At 37.8% G+C, this 23899-nt stretch overlaps 2 protein-coding genes across 4 annotated transcripts in view; one reads left to right on the plus strand and one right to left on the minus strand.

The window, feature by feature from the left end:
• LOC106138124 (protein Skeletor, isoforms B/C) overlaps positions 1-12493 on the plus strand; it is a 50977-nt gene extending 38484 nt beyond the window's left edge. The window contains exons 7-15 of one of the 2 annotated variants that reach the window (XM_013339175.2): positions 2716-2815; positions 3245-3429; positions 5041-5235; positions 5663-5791; positions 6728-6887; positions 8399-8592; positions 9042-9269; positions 9955-10083; positions 10179-10308. In XM_013339175.2, coding sequence (XP_013194629.1) covers positions 2716-2815; positions 3245-3429; positions 5041-5235; positions 5663-5791; positions 6728-6887; positions 8399-8592; positions 9042-9269; positions 9955-10083; positions 10179-10184 — 1326 coding nt within the window. In that variant the 3' untranslated portion in view covers positions 10185-10308. Of the gene's footprint in view, positions 1-2715; positions 2816-3244; positions 3430-5040; positions 5236-5662; positions 5792-6727; positions 6888-8398; positions 8593-9041; positions 9270-9954 lie in introns of both variants that reach the window. The other variant, XM_013339174.2, reaches the window with a different exon arrangement.
• An 89-nt stretch (positions 12494-12582) lies between these two features.
• Positions 12583-23727, minus strand: LOC106138123 (uncharacterized). 2 transcript variants are annotated; one of them, XM_013339172.2, is made up of 9 exons: positions 23629-23727; positions 21488-21663; positions 20531-20800; positions 19320-19443; positions 16924-17014; positions 15412-15560; positions 14744-14882; positions 13935-14055; positions 12583-12888 (listed from the first exon to the last, which is right to left on the minus strand). In XM_013339172.2, the coding sequence occupies exons 2-9, from the start codon at positions 21523-21525 to the stop codon at positions 12768-12770; spliced, it is 1053 nt and encodes a 350-aa protein (XP_013194626.1). In that variant the 5' UTR covers positions 21526-21663; positions 23629-23727; the 3' UTR covers positions 12583-12767. The 2 variants fall into 2 exon arrangements, with proteins under 2 accessions (XP_013194626.1, XP_060807053.1); XM_060951070.1 differs by lacking the exon at positions 23629-23727 and having other exon boundaries at positions 21488-21689.
• Between the last annotated feature and the right edge of the window lie 172 nt (positions 23728-23899).

Raw genomic sequence — 23899 nt, forward strand, 5'->3', positions numbered from 1 at the left:
TTGATGGGATCAAACAAGAAAAGCCCTTTCATATTCTCGAGTTCAGTAAGTTTTCTATATTGGAAACAAATTCTGATTATTTACTACAATCTTCTAAAATTATTTACTACAATCTTGTAAACATTAACGTAATGCAAATTTACTGTATGAGGGAGTAAAAAATAATGACAACATTGGTTGACATCGAATAAATTACTTAAAGTTAAGTTAGGTGCTGCTTCCAAAGCGTCTGTGCAGAAGAAGCGGTAACAAACTGCACTGCAGCATTTTCTTCAACAAAATCAACTTAAAAATAATCCAAACTATGAATTAGAAATGTGGACGACAGAATATTTCATCCAAACAAAGTATGTTATAGTGAAATACGAACACTAAAAGAGAATTACGGGATAGTCCCCCGCTACTCCCGGGAGATTTTAACAGAAATTAGGGAATTTTAGTTTCATGCGTTCGTTCTCTTGTAATCTACAACATAAAGATACATAGAATACCTTTTATTGCATATAAAATTGTAACAATAAGTGTATCTTAAACGTATGTTTAGGCAATGAACAAAATTCGGCCTTATCGCGTTATGCAATCCTTTCCAGGCAACCACAAGAACAATTCTATCATTGAGCCACACCGCTGACCTGAACGTGGCCTGTAAGTCTATTCTCTGCCCACCCTGCAAGGGATACAGACGTGATTTTATATGTATGAATGTTTCTAAAGATTTGTCTCCTTTTTATATTTATACATACAAACAATGACTGTTTGCCCTAAAGGGTAGGCAGACTCCGCATTTTTCCACTGTCGACGATCCCTGTATACCTTCTTTCGCTTCGTCAATATCATCACTATTATGGAAGTTGTTATAAAAATCAATAATTAGAAAGTTAACACATCAATAAGGACATTTTGATTTTAATAATTTACACCGCATTTTAGGATGAATTTGGTAAATCATGACGAACAGTAATTTAATTTCTGTCAGACCGTTTTTGGGTCTAACTTTAAAATTAAGTCCACTGCCGGGTACCGGCTTCTGAATTCTTCAGTCTCGCTGACACTATGGAGACAGTCTGTGATTGGTTCAATGCGAGACATAATTTGATAAAATTCGTAATTATTCAAAATGTTTATCATATCAAAAAAAGACATCAATCTGGGGTTTGAGTGGCTATTGGCTCTGTCTACAGATTTTTCGTCCAATCGTTTGTCTCAGTAACATCCTCACCTCAACACTGAGTATTCAGGTTTTTACAGGAAGCGGAAATAAACGCATATTGAATCGACCCAAAAGTTACGTTGGATGAATTTTCATAATCCATCTGTCGGTTTTTACGACAACCATATGTAGAGAAACAACTTCACCACAAGAGTAAAAAACGTACAATGTGCACTCATGCTCACGGCTTCTCTTGCGTGTATTTTGCCTTCTTTAAATGTATTACGTTGTATTTCTCACAGGTATCAAAATAATAGGTATCTGATAATGTATTTTCAGTTGAAAACTTATCGTTAGAAATTCAGCATAGTTAGTTATTTGGCGTTGTTCGCCAAATTGGCGAGCCTGAGTTTGCAACATTATAGATCCGATCCCGGGCCATGATAGTCCAGTAATTGCAGGAATTACCGATCGTGCTGATTGAATTACAGATTGGTGCCTAAAGCAATTCGTCTGCCTCCGGGTCTGTATGGCACCGCTCTTATTTAGGAATCTCCTAAAAACAAACCGAAACCTAAAAATACCTGATTGAAAGAATTATCTCGAGTTACATACCTTTTTTATTTCTGTCTCTTTGCTGTGGAGCCGTGTGGTTCCCGATACTTTACAATAGTACCACTCCATATATTTAGCAAGAATGTCGCTAAAGGCGCAACGCATATGTAGAAACAGTTGTTATTGGAAAGAGAAGGAAGGTTACGAAAATTCAAAGGTAATTTCATATACCTTATTAATATATATTTTATTATAATACACATTACAGGAGAGGCAGATGAGGTAAAAAGTAAAACTTATCATCCAAAGACAAAAAAATAATCTCAATTTTTTTTAACGCAGTTAATACATGTACCACAGTTGGCCCCGCATGGCGTTATGTAATACTTTCTGTGTGAGCCGTTGCAAAATCTCAAATACTCAATCCATTAATAAAATCGTTGGTAACAGTGAAAAATACATCTATTCGCAATTTTTATTTGAAAAAGTGTAATCCGAAATGGACCCGGGCGGCTTGAAACGATTCGTTCACATCGACAGAGCAATAACATTTTTTAAAACATCTAACAATGTTAGAATGTTTTTGCCGAAATTTTCAATTCTATCGCGCTTTGCCTCGAAATTCAATAAAAGTTGAAAAAAAAGAGAAATTAAATAATTGAAAATAATCTTTTTTTATGTAATTTTTTCTTTATGAATTATAATTTGAATAGTTTTTAGGTTAGTAAGTACGAGCACAAATTTGGTTTTATAGAAATTCAGACTTAAATGTTATCATTCGTGAAAGGGGCAGATGGGCAGTATAGGACCAGCAACCTGTTTTTCTAAATTTAAAACCAAACGTGGCCATCGATTTCTGTTACTTACTGGCTCTGTTTATCAGTATGGGATAAAAATGTGACGTGTGACTAAACACTATAGTATTTCTGAAATTTTCTATGTGGTAGGGAATAACAATTTTAATTGTTCTTACTGATATCGAAAGATTAAAAGCATATAATTGTTTACAGTCGAAGCTGAACTGCGAGGTTCTCCACGACGAGCTGGCGTTCGAAGTGCGCTGGGCGGTCGCCGGGGACAGCATCGTACTACAGCTCGTGGGGAAACTTGGTGAGTCACATCCTCATTCTCCCCTTCTTCGAAGAATCCTCATACAGCGGATGTTCGAAGACGCTGGAGATCAGACTAAAGCTGGTAACCAAGTGGAAATATCTCTAAGTCATTTGCATCACCCAATAGCAGCGATGAATTCAAAAAGCGCTATCAATTTTATTACTAGGATTGTAAATTAAATTAACATTCGACTCGACATCATTGCAGTAGCGGTTCACTACGTATTACCTTAGTCTAAGACCTAGAACATACATATGTATATGGTATAACCCAGTGCACGCAAAAAGGCCGCTGAACTGCTTCAAACAAACTTTAGATCCTGGGTTCCGTTTTCAGTCAGGTCATAAAGAAAAACTAGTTAAAATTTAACAGGTTGCATTGAAAAATATATGAGCAGCTTCAACAGTTTATAATTTTTTTTCTCAGAGGACGGCGAATACATGTCATTCGGCATCTCCGGCGACCCATCGCACTCTCAGATGGTAGGCGGCGACGTGGCAGTCGCGTGGGTAGACAAGGCCACCCTGAAGGGGTACGCTGTGGACTACTATCTGGACGCCAAGAGCCAGTGCGCGGGGGTGCGCGGCTCCTGCCCGGATGAACGGCTTGGAGTAAGTATCCAAACTCATTAAGTGTTTATACCTCGTAGGGAATACAAAAAATATTCACAAGGATCGAAGACCATGTTTATCTGGATAGTTTGATGATGGTATTTGAGGTTCAGAGATCAGTATCAAGTAACCCCAATCCAATTATATAATTATAACGTGTAAAAAATGTTCTGGTGTTGTTTTTGTAGGTTAACAATTTCGGATTGTGTTCTGATGAACGTCGATTCACTTAATATCGTTAATATCTGTCCATTCAACTGATAGCGATTTTAATCGAGGTACATTCTTTGAAAAATATGCAAGAATGAAAGGAAACTGCGCAGATATTCTTGAGTTATGTAACAATGGTTTCTAGATGTTTTTAGGACTAAAGACGTGTTCCATTGTCTTTTGAACAATTCGTCTTACCGAATGGGTTTTGAACATGTAACAAAATAGTTTGATGTTCTCAATTCAATCACAATTACTCGTTTTAAGATATAGTTAAAAAATATTTCAAGAGATGTATTCTTATATATTATTATTTATCTATATCTGATGTACGTCGTTGATGTGTGTCCCCTGTAGATTGAACAAACAAACACCGACTAAGAACTCATTACAGTTACCGTAAATCTCGGCCCAACAACGCTTCATTGTGCGCCGGTATCTAGCAGGAATTGTGACGCGATTCGTCACTTTCGCAAATGGACATATTTTTGTGAAAAATCAATCATTTTTGTTAAATATTATTTCCCCTATTATGATAATTTCTGAACTATGACGTGATTTTATTTTTTTTATTTTGCCGTCGGTATGTCATCTTCGCACTTACTACAGCTTGCTACAATTGTGTTAGAAATTAAATGAGGTTGTGAAAATGGTGACTTGCGAAAATTACTTCCTGCTTCTCCGCCAGTTCTTGGTTTCTCCCTCTCTAGAAAGGAGTCCGTGGTTTGCCTGTAACCACTTGGTTGAATCAACGTGACATTATGCATTGTAGGTGTATAATTAGTGCAAATATTGTAGTTCGCCAAATACATAAATGTATTTTACATACAGATAGACATATCGACAAAATTCGTAAGAAACAAATTTTAAAATGATGACTATTTGCGAATTGGGATCTCGGTCACAACCCTAACGCGACGTGTGCTAACTCCGCCGAAGTTTCAACCATGCCAATGGATCGGAACAATAAGGACGTCGCAGGTGAAACTTCGCTGAATACATCACAAGTTAAAGGCGATCTATAAATCTTCCCCGCTGTTTATCAAGCTGAACTATTTGTATGAGGTAATCTAGACAGAGGCAAAATTGGTGAACAAATGTTTACGTTAATGAAATGTTGGCATGGTGAGGTTTACAAGCTTGTATTTATGCGACGAGTTTTATAGACTTCTTATCGTATCAAGGGTCCGAAATTTAAGTTTTATTAGACCAAACAGAAACTTGAATTTTTTTAACGGTTGCCATGAGGACCTTTCTATGTACTTATATTCGTTTGCATTTTATCCTGCATTGTCGTAGTGCATTGTTGGTTAATCTTCATTTCCCATGATCTTTTATCGGGCAACTTGAGTGCGTAGACAATTTAAGGATCAAGACAATAAGACCCAATTTTTGTTACAGGAGAAGACAAATTCCATTCGCCTGCTCAACGCTGCTCTTGTGAACGGGTATTCCATAGTGACGTACCAGCGGAGCTTGAGGGCGGCGGACGAGCTGGACCGGCCGGTGCTCACTAACGGCAGCCAGCCCGTGATCTGGGCGCTCGGCCCGCTGAACTCCAGGAATGAGGTGTCTTACCACCATCACTTTACCAAGGTATGTCAATGTAACAATAACTCGTAATACGTAACATACATACATACGGTCACGTCTATATCCCTTGCGGGGTAGACAGAGCCAACAGTCTTGAAAAGACTGAATGGCCACGTTCGGCTATTTGGCTTAACGATAGAATTGAGATTCAACTAGTGACAGGTTGCTAGCCCATCGTAACGTGTGAGCAAAAGTAAAAGTAAAAAAAAATATTCATAAACCACCATAAAAAAAGACAAAAAAGGAAACAATACTTAATATGAGACAATTTGTTCATGAATTTTTTAAAAAAAATTGATTTTACTGATGGTTGAAAAATTGATTTAATGGACAGTGCTGTCACTTTTAATTTTATTTTTCGTTGTTATATGGTGTTGTTGTTTTGTTACAACAAATGAAACGAACATAACATCCTTGTATTGTGGTGCAGGGCGACAAGTTCATAGAGTTCGGTCGCGCGCCCGTGTGGAACTGCCCGATGCCTGAGAACGAGGACGAGGAGAAACACGAGCCCCCTCGCCGGGAACAACATGTACCTTCGCGACAGCAGGAGGAAAATGTGAGCAAACCGTACATACATACATTATAATCATGTACATACATACGTCACGTCTATAGGGTCTTGCGGGGTAGACAGAGCCAACAGTCTTGAAAAGACTGATCGGCCACGTTCAGCTATTTGACTTAATGATAGAATTGAGATTCAAATAGTGACAGATTGCTAGCCCATCGCCTAGAAATGAATCCCAAGTTTGTAAGCCTATCCCTTAGTCGCCTTTTACGACATCCATTGGAAAGAGATGGAGTGGTCCTATTCTTTTTTGTATTGGTGCCGGGAACCACACGGCACGTTGTTTAATTATAATCACGTCTGTATACCAAACAGCTACCAAACAAGAGCCAACAGTCGAACCTGAAGTGAACCTTTACCCTTACAATGGGGTTTCCTTGTATAATAAGGCCGCTATTGCGCGAGAATAGGGTAATCATTATTTTTGTGAGACAAACTGGTACATTTCTCTTCCTCAAGTTAACGTTCTAACATCTTCAGAAAGTTAAGCACTAATTGTGCAGAAATAAAATCCAACAATTCATTTTCACATAACCTTTCTTCATTTACCTTGATTATTGCAGTTCTATTTAAAATTCTGGAGCATATCTGAAATATCTTCACTTGAAACACAATTTATCGTTTTATCAGCGTGGATTATTTCTAAGAACAATTCTGACGTTACAGACAAAGCAAACACATAAATTTAAGGTGTTTTAAAGTGAGTATTTTACTTGGTTGCATATGCATGGCTCAGATCAATAACGAATTCAATCCAGTGGAATACCCACTTACAAAGGCAACCTTTTACCTCTAACTCGGCACTACATTATGACTAAAATTTTCCAGTAATAAAATCTAAATCAGGACCGACACCACGGCAATGCCGCGTATACGCGTTTTAATAATGTTTTTTTTTATCATTTAATCCCACGCTCTTTCCAGAAGGCAGTAATAAAACCAAACCCAGTACCGACCCCGCGACCGGTGCCGCGCGTGCAGCCGTGGGACATCCCCGCCATCCAGTGCTTCGAGCCGCCGGATGGCGTGTTCTACGCGCAGATGGGACCTACTGGCGGGAAGCAGGGGTATTCTGCTATCACGGGTATGATACTTTCTGTATCATTTTAGACGCAACAAGTCTTTTTTACTAGGGTCATATAGATCTGCTCAGAAAATTACAAAGTTAAATATTTGTAAGCCTGCATTCAGCGTATATTGTACGTCACTACATAGTATAAAACAAAGTCGCCCATTTTGTCTCTAGTCCCTTCGTATGCATAAAACTTTAAAACTACGCAACGGATTTTGATGCGGTTTTCACTAATAGAAAGAGTATTTTCTCCGACAGGTTTTTATATATAATTGAAATACATTGAAACTATATTAGCTGAGTTATAGCGATTTATGTCCAAGAAGTCAGAAAAAAAATCTAATTGAAGATTGCATTTGTGCGTGCGCCGCTTATACCGTTGGATACAAGTAAGAACAATGTATAGCAAAAACATTGGTCTTTATTAGTTCTACAAAAAAGTCCGCGATGACATATATCCAGCTTTTTTATTTAAGTCACAAAAACTACTTTTCTGTATTAAAAAAACATTTAATTCGTTGGGTGATGTTTAACTGGTGATATAACCAATAATACATATATCCTTATCAAAATAAGTAAGTTCATCATCACGAGCATTTAATTTAGATTATTTTTGCAGTTTACAGTGTGTTATTTCGACATATAGTTTAGGAGATATCACGATATTAGTATTGCGGCACGGTACGGGCCGGCCGCGGCGGCGGGGGCAGCGTCCCTATAAATAGCGCGTCGGCGGCAGCGGCCGGCTCTCCATTAGCACTTTGAAATTGGAAGCGATCGGACGCGTTTATTTATCGCAGCTTTTTGAGAAAAATAAAACGTGCTTTTCAGCGCGACAACAATAATTGTATGATAATAGTAGGTATTGTATTCTAAGGTTAGTATTAAATCGCACTTATTAGTAAGATTAGTTTTTTAAAATATAAAACCGTAATTTATGGATTGATATTTTCTATTGGGGCGATCAAAGAAGAGTCACAGAAACCAAAAAACATTTTAATATTTTAAACGCGGTTAAGGGAAAGAGAAGTTATTGTGAATTGAAAATTAGTATCCAATATGTGTTGGTGCGTTGACTGTATTTGTCGAAGTAGCGGGATACACGCAAACGAAGTTGCGCGGGTCAGCTAGTACTTTATAATGTCGACAAGAAGTGGGGAAGACAATAATACATACACGAAGCTATTCTAGTCCGATATCCGTTAATTAAAAACAGACATACAGATTGTTTAACTAGAGAAAAGAGCTCATTTTATCGCCTCTTACTCCTTTCAATATGGAGAAGTCATTTTCTTAAATATCGGGCACCGCATAGCTAACATTTTGTTCTCATGGTACTTACATAAATAATATAAAAAAAAATCTATAATATTAAGAGACTGCCTCTGTAAGCATAATGCTTGTGTTAAAGTGTGTCCAACTGTCAACCAAAATGTCCGTGCACATGTTTTTAATTTTCTCCTAAACTCGTGATCAACATGGACAGTTGGACACACTTTAACAACTCAAAATGATCTTTTCAGGTCACGTAGGCTGGGGCATCTCCTGGTACATCAACGGGCTTCTGATACCCGAAATCTACGTTGTCCGTGGGAAGAAGTACACCTTCGTTGTAGAAGGCGGCTCCAATCCTGAGGTGCCCGCGAGATATCATCCCTTCTACATCACCAACGACCCAGTGGGAGGATATCTGCATAGAAACGAGGAGGAGAGAAAGGTTGGTCCATTTTATTTTAGTCTCTTGTTCATTATGTTTCTGCTTAAGGCTTCTAGCTAATAAATTGCCATATCGGACAAATCAATTTCAATATCCCCCCCCCTTCGCACCTTGCGATTCGCCGAATCTTTCCCCGCATCTCTCTTCCCCGATTCATACAACTTGGGGTTTTTCAAGGTAAGAGTGAATGGGCGCTATTTGAGCTTGCGTGTACCACCTTAAGCCTTATCTCGCTTACCACCAGGCAGATTGAGTTCAAGCATACTTAAATCTATAAAAAATTTAAATGCTTGATGTACTAGTCATCAATGCGTTTGTTCTTAAGTCACAGTTAACGCTGACTGAATCTTATAATCTTGAACTGATTGGTATCTGAACATATCAATGAAGTTCCAAAGAAAAAGCTAACTAAACCTTTAATGTAGCAATAAGAAAATTTTATCTTCCAGGGAATCGAAATCTACGCCGGCGTCCGTCGTTCCCGCAGCGGAGATTTCATCCCGACTGGCGTGGGCCGGCTCTGCAACTGGACCCCCGACCCTAACGGCCCCGAGGCCGACGAGTACCCCAGCTTTGGGGCCTACCAGCGGTCGCTGACGCTGGAGTGCGAGCAGGGCAACCCGGGCATCGTCACCTGGACCCCGGACCGGGACACTCCCGACACTGTTTACTATCAGGTCGGTAAAGCAGTCAGATTTATTTTTATTGAATCTAACTGTACTATCCTGCACTCTTTCATTACTTAGTACTTGCTAGGAGTCTGTTTTACTGTGTCAGGTCAGTGAGGTCTTCCTTTGATTTAGTTTTATGTGTCGGTCGGCTCACAATTTAAAGACTTAAAAGCACTCTTCGTGGCCTATGATATTATTGCCTCAATAAGATAAGAAGAATAAGATTATCACGTAAATACATCTATTCATTTAAATCTTAAACTTTAATGTTTCGTTACGCAGCAGCTCCCTTTGAATATTTTACCAAAATTTAATTAATTTTAAGCATGAGTATTCGTTCGACATATTTATTTCACTGTGATGAGCTGAAAACATAAATGATTTAATATGTACCCACTGAAGCCATGATTTTGTAAAAATATTCATTGGAATCATTGGTGGTAGTTAAGATCATCATTAATAACTTTGACTTGCCAACTCTAGTAGAATTATCTCATTCTATTTAAAAATAATGCATACTCTCTTGCTTTGTATGTATTGTATAATTTCTCTATTTGTTTTCTGTTTCAGCCTTCCAAGTCTTGTCTGTTTCGCATGTCATCTCTGATACGCTCCCTATTTAGCGATTGGTGTAAGGTTTTATAATGCATCGATTTTTGTTTAGATTTTAATGTAAATTTATATGTTGCAGTGCTTCACCCACCGACATCTCGGGTGGAAGATAAATGTTATCGATGAGTGTGACGCGTCAGAAGCCGAAGAGAGCCGCGTTGTCGAGCACGTAGTGCCGGCCGATCTCACAGAAGAGGAATCAGTTCAGGTACATAGCCGCGTCCGTCCTGATTCTAACTTTTTAGATCAGCGCAATAAAGTTGAGAAAATAATCAATACGAAAACGAATTATAACGATTTCAGTACTAGTAAGGGTGAGGTTCCCACGGGGAGTGTCCGGGAGCCCGTGAGGAGCTCGCACCGCCCCGCGCTGGAGTATGAATTGCCCGTAACCACAGGACAAATCGAAGACGTGATACAAGCTGTTGAAAGTATTGAGAATATGATGAAGGACGAAATGCGCAGGAACTTAACTCAACCGCCAAAATTCACACAATATCAAGTTCATGAGGATGTCAAAGACATTTTCTTACCAGAGCAACCTTTCCGCGAAGATGACGAATACATTGTAGAATCGACGAAACGACCAGATTTCAATCTATCCCCTAATCAACCACCGCTAACTCTGCAGACCGTTTTACGTCCTAACGGGCCACACAAACAAATGGGTCCTGTAAGACCTCCATTTAGGCGACCTGTTCCACCTGAAATAAAAGTACGGAGACCGAACTACCCAAAAGGCAACGGGGGCTATCCGTTGCAAATGCCGAATTTACACGGGCCGAATGGAATGCAAAAGAAACCACTAACACCGAAGCATCCGAGTAATCATCCAAACTACAGGCCACCAAACAATATGAATCGTCCGCTACCACCAGGGATTCCTCCAATGAAAGCTATGCCACCACTAATGCATCATAACAAACCGGTTTTCAATCAACATGTGAAGACAGGCCCAGTCAAGGCTAACGGTGCTCCAATCCATTCCATAATATTGGGTAAACCCGGTCCAAGTACCATAATACAACCTAGTCAAAGTCACGAATTTATGAAAACAAATGTGATTGCCAATCAAATTGTCAAAAGTCAAATAAGCTTACCTAGTTCAAATGAACCCGTGATAGCACATAGCAGTCCATCTTCTTTCTTAAACAAACCAGGTCAAATTATTCTAGGCAAACCTATGGACTACCCTCAGCCATTAGATCAACAAATGATCCAATCCAACTACCAAAACTATCAAGCATCTTCAACGGCTTCACCAGATCAATCTTATTTGAATAATTTTAGACTTGAAGCTGAAAGCGCGCAACAACCACAAAATGAAGTTAAATCCTCAGACTTCATAGGAGAATCTGTGCCAGATACATCTTCTTTGAAACCCGCTGTAAATACTGGGTTCCAACCAGATACTATTGTTATAGAGAGTGGCTTCAAGCCAATCATCAGAGAACCGTTAATGGCCGGAGAAGATAGGATCGCTGATCCTGATGAGAATGCAAACAGACGAGAAGATACTGATGTTGAGGAAGAATATGATCTATCGCCCCAATTGTTAAATCATCAATATACCCCACTTCCAAGTGATAAATTGACTGAAACGTTCGAGCCAATGTTCATACCATCTCCGCCTGATCACTTGTTGCCTACAAATGATAGGACAAAGGAAATATTTCCGAAAAACCATGCTAAAGAAGACAGACCACACCCAGTTTATGTTAAAACTCAAGAAGAGTTAGTTGATTTGTTTAGTAAGAAAAATATGGACAAGGAAGTGCCTACTGATTTGGTAATGGCATCAGATAGAGTAAGTCCTCATTATCTTCCTCCTGACCCTAAAATGAGCATGCAACATTCACAAAAATTGTCAATGGAAAAAGAGCCATCAACATTCACAACTTACGATGGAAAGAAAATTTCGGCTTCCACTCTGGTTACCGTTCCAAACATAACCAATGGCCCAAAACTGTATTCATCTAAACTTCCTTCAAATACCGAGCTATTACTGAAAACTCCACAATTTGGTCCTTTCAAGGGTGAAATACCTCCGTTACTAAGTAAGCCATCTGCTTCTGATTTAACGAAAGATCAAATGCCAGATTCTCCAGAAGCTTCAGACCATCGATCCACACACCTCAAACTTGTTAACGTTTTCCAAGACAGCGATGACTCTATCGATGACTTAAAAGAAGATGGTAGTGAAATTCATGAAGTCATTGAAGAGTTGACCAACACTGAAGATGATGAGGAAAATGAAGAAGAAAATACAAGTGAAATTACAAAGCGGCGTAAAAGAGATACAAGTACACAATTCATAGGTGAAGTTGAAGAAAAAGTAATGACAAATGGTCATAGTATAAATGGTAGCCAGGAAAAGTCTCCCACCTCCTTCGGGAGCAGGAGTATGTCCTGTTGGACGCACGTAGTTTTATTAGCGTTGTGTTTAAGGCTGGTCTGAGACCGTATAATTTAACTTATTTATTGGTACGATGTAAGCCTTGCCATTTCCGCATTTCGTGTGTTCTCTGTGGCTGTGGGTCTTGCGCTGAGGTTCCAGGGTTCGCTCTCACTTGTTACCACTCTTTTACGTGTGTAATGCAATTCAATACTCCGATAGTGTAGGGATTTTTGTAAATACTCTTTTTCTAATCAATAAATTAGATTAAATTTTAAACGTTGGTTTTATTTCACGTTATTCACTCAGTGCTAAATTCCCACGGGATCGCTAGTATTATAAATGCAAAAGTTTGTAAGGACGTGTTATTGATTCACGCCAAAACTACTAAATGTATTTTTATGAAACTTTTGCTTAGACATTGGAATAACATAGAAAGTTAATTTTTATGGATATTAAATGCGGGGTCGGGGTCAACAGCGAATACTTCATATTTTTCACTTAAAGACAGTATGTACGTGGTGAATCTTCTTGGTGAGCCTGGTGAAGATGGCGAGGGCTCGCTCATGCGGGAAGTTAGGGTCCACGACGCGCAGGACTGAGTCCCTGGGGCGACCGCTGGAACAAGAGGAGAACAAAAGGGAATTTTTAAAACCAGTCAAAATGTAGAAAATCCGTAACCTTAGTTGTCTTAGATCTAACCTAATGAATAACAACGTTGTAAAAGCTGGTAAAGTTAAATCGAAATTAGTAGTTTTTGATTCAATATGAAACCAATCAGTAGGTATATAAATTCTTCTTCCTCCAATGCTAGGCTTTATTCCTGGTTGCACCCTCTCCACTCTGGAGAGGAGCCCGGGGAACATAAATTATTTAGTAGTTTACAATCACGATACAAAACACGATGGACAAAAGTAATTTCAAAGGATCAACGAATTATAAACGATTATTGATTTTTATTTTGATATTCCTGATTATGTCACCACTGACATTGAGACGTAATTGCAACGAACACTTAATTTACTTGAATTTTATTTTCATTCGTTCGTGACAAAACCTTCCGTGACTTGATATGCAAATGATAATATAATCCTTTCATAATTAATTATACAAAGCTTTTAAATTTAAATAGCTGGAAAAATAGAAACTGATATCTGTTTGATGTAACGTTATGAGGATTAAAAAGTTTAATAAACTTCAGTTGAAGATCGGCACGTAGATTGGTCGGATGCAGACTTTTCACTCTTCAAAATGTCCCGATTTTGTGTGGGAGAAACTAAGGCCAACCTAAGACCATGATTTAGGAGTGGGTAAACCAGGTGATTACAAGAATAAATACTTGTTCGACCTCTGTGATCCTGGATCCGTGGTCTTAACAGAAATCTAAATCAGACTGAATCGTGGTTTGACTCGATTATGAAGATCATGAATATTTATTTTCAAAATAGGTTCACTTCATTTCATCAAGTCTCCTTCACCATAAAACATCAGTACGCCTACAAACATATGACAAATTTAAGTATGTCACGAAAAATGTAGTTACATGATCGTTAGCGTTGATGTTTTATATTTTATGAGGCAGTTTTGAGTTCCCTGGAAGTATCTTGTGAACTTTCTTTTTCAATCGAAGATCTATTTAAAGTTATTGAGTATCTACTACATACTGTCGGTTGGTCAGCAGCCTCGCAACAGACGCCAGCGGCAGCCCCGCCGCGTCCGAGATGGTGACGTCACTGCCTCTAGCCACCAGCTCGCTGATCATGTCTGTTCGTCCGTTCTGGGTTACTGAAATATGTTTACTGATTACTTACCGTGATGTCAGTCCACTTACTTAAGCTTTATTTATTTAAATTGAGAGTTAGAAGGAGTATGATGCTTGTATTGTACCTGATGAGAGTGCTTAGAGGGACAACTACTCACTTCGATCTACTTGCAACTGTTGGTGGTTCCACACGCACGGCCTAATATCTCGCGGGAGGGTTCACTGACGCGCGCAATACGCTCACTCAATCTCATATCGAATGAGATAGATTAGTTCAATTGCAGTTTGAGTGAATTCACAAGGGCAGCATTAAGGACAATATGTTATAATTGATTATACACGCATTAGATTAAGTTTGTAATGGTAGATATAAGAAAGCAAATAAATAACTTACAGGACTTAAATGATATAGAACTAAAGAAGACTTGTCTATGACTGCAGCTGTGTGTGCATAATACGAGAGTAGCACAATTCTCCCGTGATTGAAAATTAAAATGAAAGAAAGGTTGGTATAGCGATGGGTAAATGTAAATAAAGTGTAATGATGTGAAAGGAGATACAGGGATAGGGGAATAGAAGGGGACGCTGAGGTGGTTAATATTGAGAGAACAAATAGGAGAACAATGTGAACGTACCTTGATCAGATTGCATGAGTTCTAGGGAAGGGTCACGTTAGGAGTAGACTTTATGTCCTATTATGTATGTGCTTACAAGCTCTGAAGAGCGGCGTCCAGCCGTTGCTGTCAGCCACATCCAGGTGACCCCCGCGGTCCAGCACGAACGCCAACATCTCAACGCTGCCGGAGTCGACCGCGTAGTGTTCTGCGCGGAGTTGGTTCACGTCTCGAGTCTGTACATTACATTTTTTTTATAATCTTCTTTATAATGCTAATTAGTAGAAAACTATAGCTGCATTTTCTGGAGTTATTTTAATATTTTTCCAAGTTATCTATTATTCTGTACTATTTATGGCCAAAAGAAAAATTAATAACACAAATAGAATGGTAAGTATGTAGATATTGTTTAAAAATCCTATTTAGGATGCATATACCAAATGCAGAACAGTACCGAGCATAAGCACGTTTGTTTCTATTATTTCAGAAACTCTCAAAAAAGGTCCTACGAATAATATAAAGTAGGACGAAACAGTTAAAATTCATATCGGGACGAAGACAGTACATTTTTGTGATGAACAGGGAAATTTAATATTGAGACGAATTGGGACTCAGTGGTACGAACGAAGAATGAATCAGATATTATAGATCGCAAATGATACCTGCTTTGCATTGTTATCCTGCACTGTTACGGATGTACCAACTTATTCAGAATCATAGGTCTTTATTTCTATTCATAGTTCTTTTTGGTAATGTCCAAGTCACCTTGACATCAGCACCATGGTCTAGCAGCAGACCCGCCATTGGAATGTCGGCAGCTAGAACAGCCAGGTGTAGTGGAGTCTGACCCGCAGCCGAGCGCTGTTCCACTTCGGCTCCAGAAGACAGGAGAAACTTCACAGTGTTTAGGTCACCTGGGGAAAATATATCTATCTACTTACATACCTACATATATATAATCACGTCTATATCCCTTGCGGGGTAGACAGAGCCGACAGTCTTGAAAAGTTTGACAGGCCAGATACAGCTTTATAGCTTAATGATGGAATTGAGATGCGAAGAGTGACAAGTTGCTAGCCTGTCAACTACAAGAGGAATCTCAAGTACCTAAGCCTTTCCCTTAGTCGCCTTTAACGACATCCATGGGAAGATATGGTGTGGTCCTATTCTTTTTCTATTAGTGCCGGGAACCACACGGCACACATCTTGTTAAATTTTTTTTCACGTCACGTCGTACACGTCTATATACAGAAAAGATTCACAACTATACGCTGTTTAAGCTATTAAGATGGCTTGAAAAATCTAAATAATATACATATTATATAGTCTATAAACATCAGTGTTGGCGAATTACACACACGATAAACAAAATAGTTAAAAGACACTGATTGACAAATACGCTCAGCCCGAACCGCTAGGTCTAGTTACTACAAATTTGACGTTAAGTTGCACATAACAAACACATAAATAAATACTTTAATTAAAAATGAATTCGACGAACTTTATTCATTAAGAGATATTTTGATGATCAACTTGAAAGTAAGACATTGGATCCTAAATCAAAACAAAACACAATTAACATCATTGCTCTCCTTTTGTAGTCAGGATGACGATAAAATAAAACTATTTCTAAAATCAGTTAGTCACCTTTTAATATAATTAAAAAAAGGATAATAATAAACAGAAACTTTATCCTTTTTTAATTATAAAATATAAAGTTTTAAAATATTTCAACTCCATATATAAGCCATACAGCTGAACATTTTCTATCAGTCTTCAAGACTTTGTCTCTGTCTACCCCGAAAGAGATATGTATGTAAAATATTTTCCTATTAGTGTATTCCCGATTGCATGCTCAGTGGTTTGGTTCAAAGCTCAGTCTGCTGAGAGACAGCTAATTAGTTATCCTTTACATGTTGTCAAAGGTTTTGTCTAAATACGAGTAGTTATTTTATGGTTCACTGGCTGTCTGCAGACTGCTCATGCTCGATATCAACGTGATTTGAGAATTCATTTAATTTCATAGTGTCACGCACACGTATCACGTCCTTATCCCTTACGAGGTAGACATGACTAATAATCATCAGACTATAAGGCGTAATCTCTTCTTCTCCTAGCTTAAATCTCCGATACAAGCTCACCTCTCTGGTAGAAACTAGGATGCGGTCTTAATTTAGCGCAGAAAGCAGCTGGCATTGTGACATTACCCATTACCATGTCACGATGTTGAGAAATTTCAATTTGATATGACGAAATGCCGTGTTATTTGCTGGTCACCTTTCTTGACGGCACCGGCGAGGGGTGTGAACCCGTTGGCGGGGTTGACAATGCCGATCAGCTCGGGCCGCTCTTCCAGCATCGTTTGCACCTGGAATTCCAACTCTTCAATTATGGCTCCTAACTTCTACACACTACACTACATTCTGAATTTACATACATACATATGGTCACGTCTATATCCCTTGCGGGGAAGACAGAGCCAATAGTCTTGAAAAAACTGAATGGCCACGTTCAGCTATTTGGCTTAATGATAGAATTGAGATTCAAATAGCGACAGGTTGCTTGCCCATCGCCTAAAAAAGAATCCCAAGTTTGTAAGCCTATCCCTTAGTCGCCTTTTACGACATCTATGGAAAAGAGATGGAGTGGTCCTATTCTTTTTTGTATTGGTGCCGGGAACCACACGGCACCTACTGAATTTATAACATAAATAAGCATGCACACGTCATACCGCTTCAATATTCATCTCCTCCTCCTCCAATTTTCCTCTCACGGGTCTACTGGAAAAGATTTCTATTGAAATAAGTATCACTTTTGTACTTAAATTTCTGTGTTAAATTTTGTGTCCTAATAAAATCGTAATTTTTGTTCACCTTACGTGCCAGGTACATTAGTACGCATAGACTAGTCTATACTTTTCTTATTTCTGGTGTTAATATAGGTTACTTCTTATCTGGAGAAGAGTCAAAGGTGCGCCTTCTGGCCATGATCCTGGATTGGGTAAGTCAGGTTTTTACAAGAAGCGACTCTTGTCTGACCTCCGTGACCGTAGGTCAACTTAACACGTATCAGATCATGGTTATCCAGTTGCCATTGTAATGTGCATGGGTCCTGACGACTTATTCCTTTCTTTTAGTTCAATATTGGAATAGGTATTTGTCTTCCATCTCACCTGAAGTGACAATGAAGACGAAGATGTTACATGTCTATATAAGAGATACCCATTATTACCCATTGATTCCACTTTTGAATGTTCGCGGACTGAACTTGTCTGGGAATATATATGGCAGTTTATTCCAAACCTTAGCCACACAAACCAAAAAGACTTTTAAAGCGTTTAGTACAACGGTTTCTTCACCATATGAACATTGAATAGTAATATAAGTAAGTCAAGCATTTTCATTCTAACAACTCAGCCGATTGACTTCCGACAATTTCAAACTTCACAGGATTCCCTTAATTGACTTTTACAATTTCCGTAGGGAGAGGAGCAGCTGTTGTACCGCCAGTAAGAAAGTATTTCTAGAGAATTAGTATATTTGAATAGAATAGATTAATTTTCAAAATTGGATACAAGGTATCACTTATTGACGTCACATCACTTAAATCTTATTATAACTACTACCGCTTCCATATTTTATTGTTATTGTTAGGATCACACGAGCCACCTGTAAGCCAGCCATCAGAAGCTCCGGAGATGGGAGTACAGCTTCCGCAGACATTGGGGGCGGTTATCTTGATCATGTTTAAACGGCGATCATGTGATCTTGGGGACGGATATTACTCGTACTACGGTTATACGAGACATACACATTATATTTAAATGCAATATTTATCATTAAGAGGTAAAGTTTGCAACTTAGTTTGTTTGTTTGTAAGGGCTGATACATATTTATAATCACGTCATAATCCCTTACGGGGTAGACAAAGTCTTGAAAATAATGAAATGCCACGTTAAGTTTTATAGCTTAAAGATGGAATCAGATTGCTAACCACCGCATGATAAATAAATAAATAAATAAATATATACGGGACAAATTACACTGATTGAGTTAGCCTCGAAGTAAGTTCGATACTTGTGTTACGAGATACTAACTCAACGATACTATATTTTTATAATAAATACTTATATAGATAAACATCCAAGACATGATAAAAGAATCCCATGTTTATTAGAATATCCCTTGATTGACTTTAACTATCAAAAAGGGTTAATCTTCGGAAAACTGAACCGATCAAGAAAATTCTTACACCGTTATGGCTATACCCAACTAGGAATTTCCAAAAACGTACTGCTTTTGAACGTTAATTGTGAATCATTATTGTTATCAGTAGATACTGAAGTAGAAAAAATATCTTTTTAAAGAAAAAAGATCTCTGCCTACTTTTTTTGCTTTAGTTGGTAAATAAACTAATAAGTACCCGGTTGACCGAGCTTTGCTCGGTATACCAGAGATGGCGCTGATATAGTTTCTTAAAACGCGGTTTTTAAAATGTTTATATATCTTGGGAACCGAGCTTTTCTCGAATCTAGGACCTTGATAAATCGATTCCTTGAGCCGAAAAGCCCCTAATCTGTAACTTTAATGAAAATCGTTGGAGCCGTTTCCGAGATCCTGATTATATATATACAAGAATTGCTCGTTTAAATATATTAGATAGATAATAAATACCTGCTTAATGTACCCGCAGCTGACGGCCATGTAGAAGCACACGGCGGAGGACCCGGCGGGCTCAGTGCTGGTCCAGGTCTCCTCGGAGACCCGGGACTCGAGCCAGGGGTGGTTCACTTCTATCCTATAGAAAAATAATGAGTCAGACGCCCGCACGAAGGGTCGCTTCGTTCCATACAAATAAGCTATGGTGCCATAGAAGTACCAAGTAATTATTTTTTTTTAAATGTTATATGCTTCTAAATATTCGGCGAAGATTTTAAGCGTTTACCTATATTGAATATTGAGCAAAAAATTTGAAAAGAAAAATTTAATGCATATATGTGAAAATTTTAGCTTTCCAGAGATACAGTCTGGTGACAGACAGACAGACAGATAAACAGCGGAAGCGTCCTGTGGGCACCGAACTCTAAAAATGATGATATTGTGAAATCACTATTAGCGTTTGGTATAACACATTCATAGTTTAACGGAATGAAATAGGCCTACTTGTGGCCAAAATAAAGAGACAAAGATATTTCACAACTACATTCAATAAACTCTGTAACAAATTGTTCAGGCAATTAAAATAGTTTAGCTTTTCAGTAAGGATGGCTTGAGCATCATAATTTTCTTAATTACGTACCTAATTGATCTGGGTCATTGAACCTAGGGAACAGTCGATGCTTAGATATTGAAGGACTTTTGTAGAACATAATATTTAATTATTTTAAGATTATTTCTTAAAAAATATAAAAAGCGGTCTCTTAGTATTCTTTCAAGTCGTAAAGTAATATCAATTCCTTAGCTGTATTAGGTTTTTTAAATGACTAGTTACACTTGTGTAATATATATTAAAAAATATATCAATTTACAATTCAATTTCAAACCAATTTATTATTCAGCTGACCACAAACACATTAATAATTACTCAATTAGTCACGAACCATTCATTCAAAAATTAAGTCCAATTAAGTCATTCGAATCAAATATTACTGTGATCTCTTCTAGCAGTACGTTTTGGAAAATTAAGCAAATAAATAAATGGGACAAATTACACAGATCGAGTTAGCCTCGAAGTAAATTCGTAACTTGTGTTACAAGATACCAATTCAAAGATACTATTTTTTATAATCAATATTTATATAGATACACATCCAAGAAAGTCCCAATCAGAGAAAGTTCGTTTCTCATCAAGCCCCGGCCGGGATTCGAACCCGATTATGAATTACCTTTGACTTTTCACTTTTGAATCTCCACCCCCTTCCAGTTTCCTTCCAAAATCCGTATCCTCGTTATCATTTTTATCATTTGTAAATGCATTTCTCTCCCCTTCATCTTGGGCCTTCATTTTTTTATACACAGTATTTTTGTCACCATGAAATTGTACCGCCTTTTCGGCAAGAAGAGGCACTGCAGTTGATTTGAGTATGACTTTCAGTCTGAAGACGTGGGGGTGACACGGTGGGAGGTAGTCGATCATTTTCGTCGTCTTTCCTCCGCTGAAATTTGAAACATAAAAATGGACAAATTAAGGGTCTGAAAGAAACTTAGGCCAAGAACTAAGAGTTCTCATTCTTTATATTTTTTTGCTTTTGCAATACCATTTACACCCTCATCAATATCGTTTCGAGCTCACCATCATCTTCCTGGCATTCCCAGGCTTCAAGAGACACATTTATCTCGTCCCGGCTGTTTATATAGAGGGCACATAAGCCCTTTAGTAAAGAGCTTAGTAATCAAGTCACCATTTAAATATATTTTTTTTTAAGTGATAGCAATATTATGTAACACATAAATATAAACACGTCTATATCGCTTGTAGGATAGACAGAGCCAACAGTCTTAAAAGTATGAAAGGTCACAAAAAAATTGAGATTCAAATAGTGACAGCCCTAGAATAGCCCATTACCTAGAAGGAGACACCCAAGCTTATAAGCCTATCCCTAAGTCGCTTTACACGACATCCATGGGCAAGATTTGAAGTGGTCCTATCCCATGCTGGGAAGCACACGGCGAATTAATTTTTGATCCTGTAACTAATTATCTTTTATTAAGTGAGTGTTTAAAATTAGAAATACTATCTGATCTCGAAAATTAATCCAGAATCGGTACCAATATTTAAACTTTCATAAAATGGTATTAATATCAAATTCTTCTCATTTAGAATCTGAAATAAGGCCACAAACCTGTAGACCACCACCCATGGCGGTAGCTTCTTCTTCATCTCAATTCTGTACAGCACGTGGTCCTGTAGGAACCCGAACTGATCCTGTTTCCACTCCAAGGTCACGGAACACTTCGTCCTCTCCACCACTACTGGCGCTTCTGGCCTCCATTTTTTGAACTTCTCTACCAAAAACGTCTGCAAGTCGGGCATATTTCACAGATGTTTTAATAAATTTACTAAGTGGATAATCTTAGAAATATCTATTAGGCTTTCATATTTATTTATTTAAACTTTATTGTACAAAACAGAAATGTATAGCACAATCGGAAGACTTAATGGTCTGACAGAGAACTCTTATTTTTATTAATCAACTTTAATAATAATTTCGAATTTTGACGACAAATTTCTATATCAGATACCACCGTATATGAAAATTTATTCTCTGATTTAATTATGTTTAGTTCAAGTTTCAAGACGTAGTATAATATACTCGTATTGTTATCATTAAGCTGAATTGTTTTTCAATGAATTAGGTGCTCAGATTTTTGATTTTATATCAGTAAACATTAAGAAGTTTATTTGAACGTTATAGTTTAAAGTGAAACATATTTTTTTTTTACTACAAAACAATTGCGTATTGAAAATGTTAAAACGAAATTTTAAAGTTTGATTTACACAGAGAGTAATAAAATCGGAACATTTTCCACGTCTTGGCATCAGATACTATTCGAGACTGACATTTCTCCTAAAAAGTATAAACGCTTCATTGATTTAATCTTGTAAATATCACATTCACCGCACTTGATCACAACGTAATATAAATTCACTGTTAGATATTGTCAGAACATTACAATAATATAGCACAAACTGATATCTGTAAGCTCACAGCACCGCGACATTCCCCCTGGACTGAAGACGGCGAGTTTGATCGATGCGACTGCTTCACTACCAAGGTTATTTATTAAGGTTTCAATTGATTAATTTTATATTTACTTTACAAATACCTTACAAAACTGAATAGTTCGTATTCGAAGACGCGCGTGACTCTACCCACGTCCTAATACAAAAAAAATCCCGTTAATTACCGTTCTCGTGGGAATACCGGAAATTACACCTTTTCTAGAATTAATTAGTGATCTTTTTACACGGCTCTGTCTACCCCGCAAGGGATATAGACGTGACCATATGTATGAATGTATGTATGTTTACACGAAGCGGATCCAGTCTGATCTCCGCAACCTTGTTAGGGAAAACTAACCCATGTTGGATCATATCTACATGATAAAGACTGCTTATATGAAAGTCTGCGATTGGTCGCCTTTTGCGACATCCTTAGGAAAATAATGGAGCGATTCTATTCAAAGTGCCGGGAACTACACGGCACCAAATTTAGAAGTTGGTTGTAGCTTGATCCGAAACGAGAAATCTTTGCTATGGCGCACAGAGCACTGACCCGCGCCCCCCGTGCTCTGTGGTGGCAGGTGTTGCCTAACTAGTTGCTACTTCTAAACTCAGTGGCGGCTGTTATGATGAAACAAGAGAGAATGGAAGTAAACGAAATGCTAGGACGAAGGCTATTTTGTGTACATACATATAGACACGCCTGCATCCCTTATTGGTAGACAGAGCCGGCAATTTCCAAGAGACTTAAAGGTCACGTTCAGCTGTCTACGGCTTTATCAAGAAGGTGAAATTAGTGGTAGTTAATATAAATATTTCATAGTCTTCGTAGGAATTTAAAAAAAAAAGAATAATTGGCAATTACTCCGGAATTTTTATTTTAATGTATAATTTAATCAAAACCAGTCCTATTTTTGAGTTTAATAATAACGAAATACTTTTATTTTTATTTAATTAAGTCCATATTTTCATTTGCAATAAATGTTTGGATTCGATAGATCATAAATCATGTAGACCCTCTAGTATCCATTATCACAGTAACAATAACAAACACACCTAAACACACACACATAGACAAACCAATCAGCTGTATGACTATGAGTCACCGCTGGTCATGGCACGCGACTGGAGATAACACTAAGCCAAGCTATGTAAACAAACGCAGGCGGAGTCACGTGCACAAATATGATTGATAAACAATTAAATTAATTAATGTACTAATTAACGCATGTCTGTCCCTGGGTTTACGAAGTAACTTACATAACGCGCAACTGATTAGGCGAGAAGTTGAATTTTGTTGACAAACAAAAAGATTGCTATAAAAGGTAAAAATGTCTAAAATAAAGATCTATACCATTCAAATGTCAAACCACAAATCATACCGATTCTTTAGCTTGAGTTTTCTACTGAAATTCCATAGAGCCGTGAATAATGAACTAATCTTTTGTTTTACATCATTGTCTGTTTTTGTACAATATAAGTTCAAGAGCTGATACATAATACAAACGTTAAAAAACAAAACGAATTCAAA

This window comes from Amyelois transitella, chromosome 23 (genome assembly GCF_032362555.1).
Source record: "Amyelois transitella isolate CPQ chromosome 23, ilAmyTran1.1, whole genome shotgun sequence".
NCBI lineage: Eukaryota > Metazoa > Arthropoda > Insecta > Lepidoptera > Pyralidae > Amyelois > Amyelois transitella.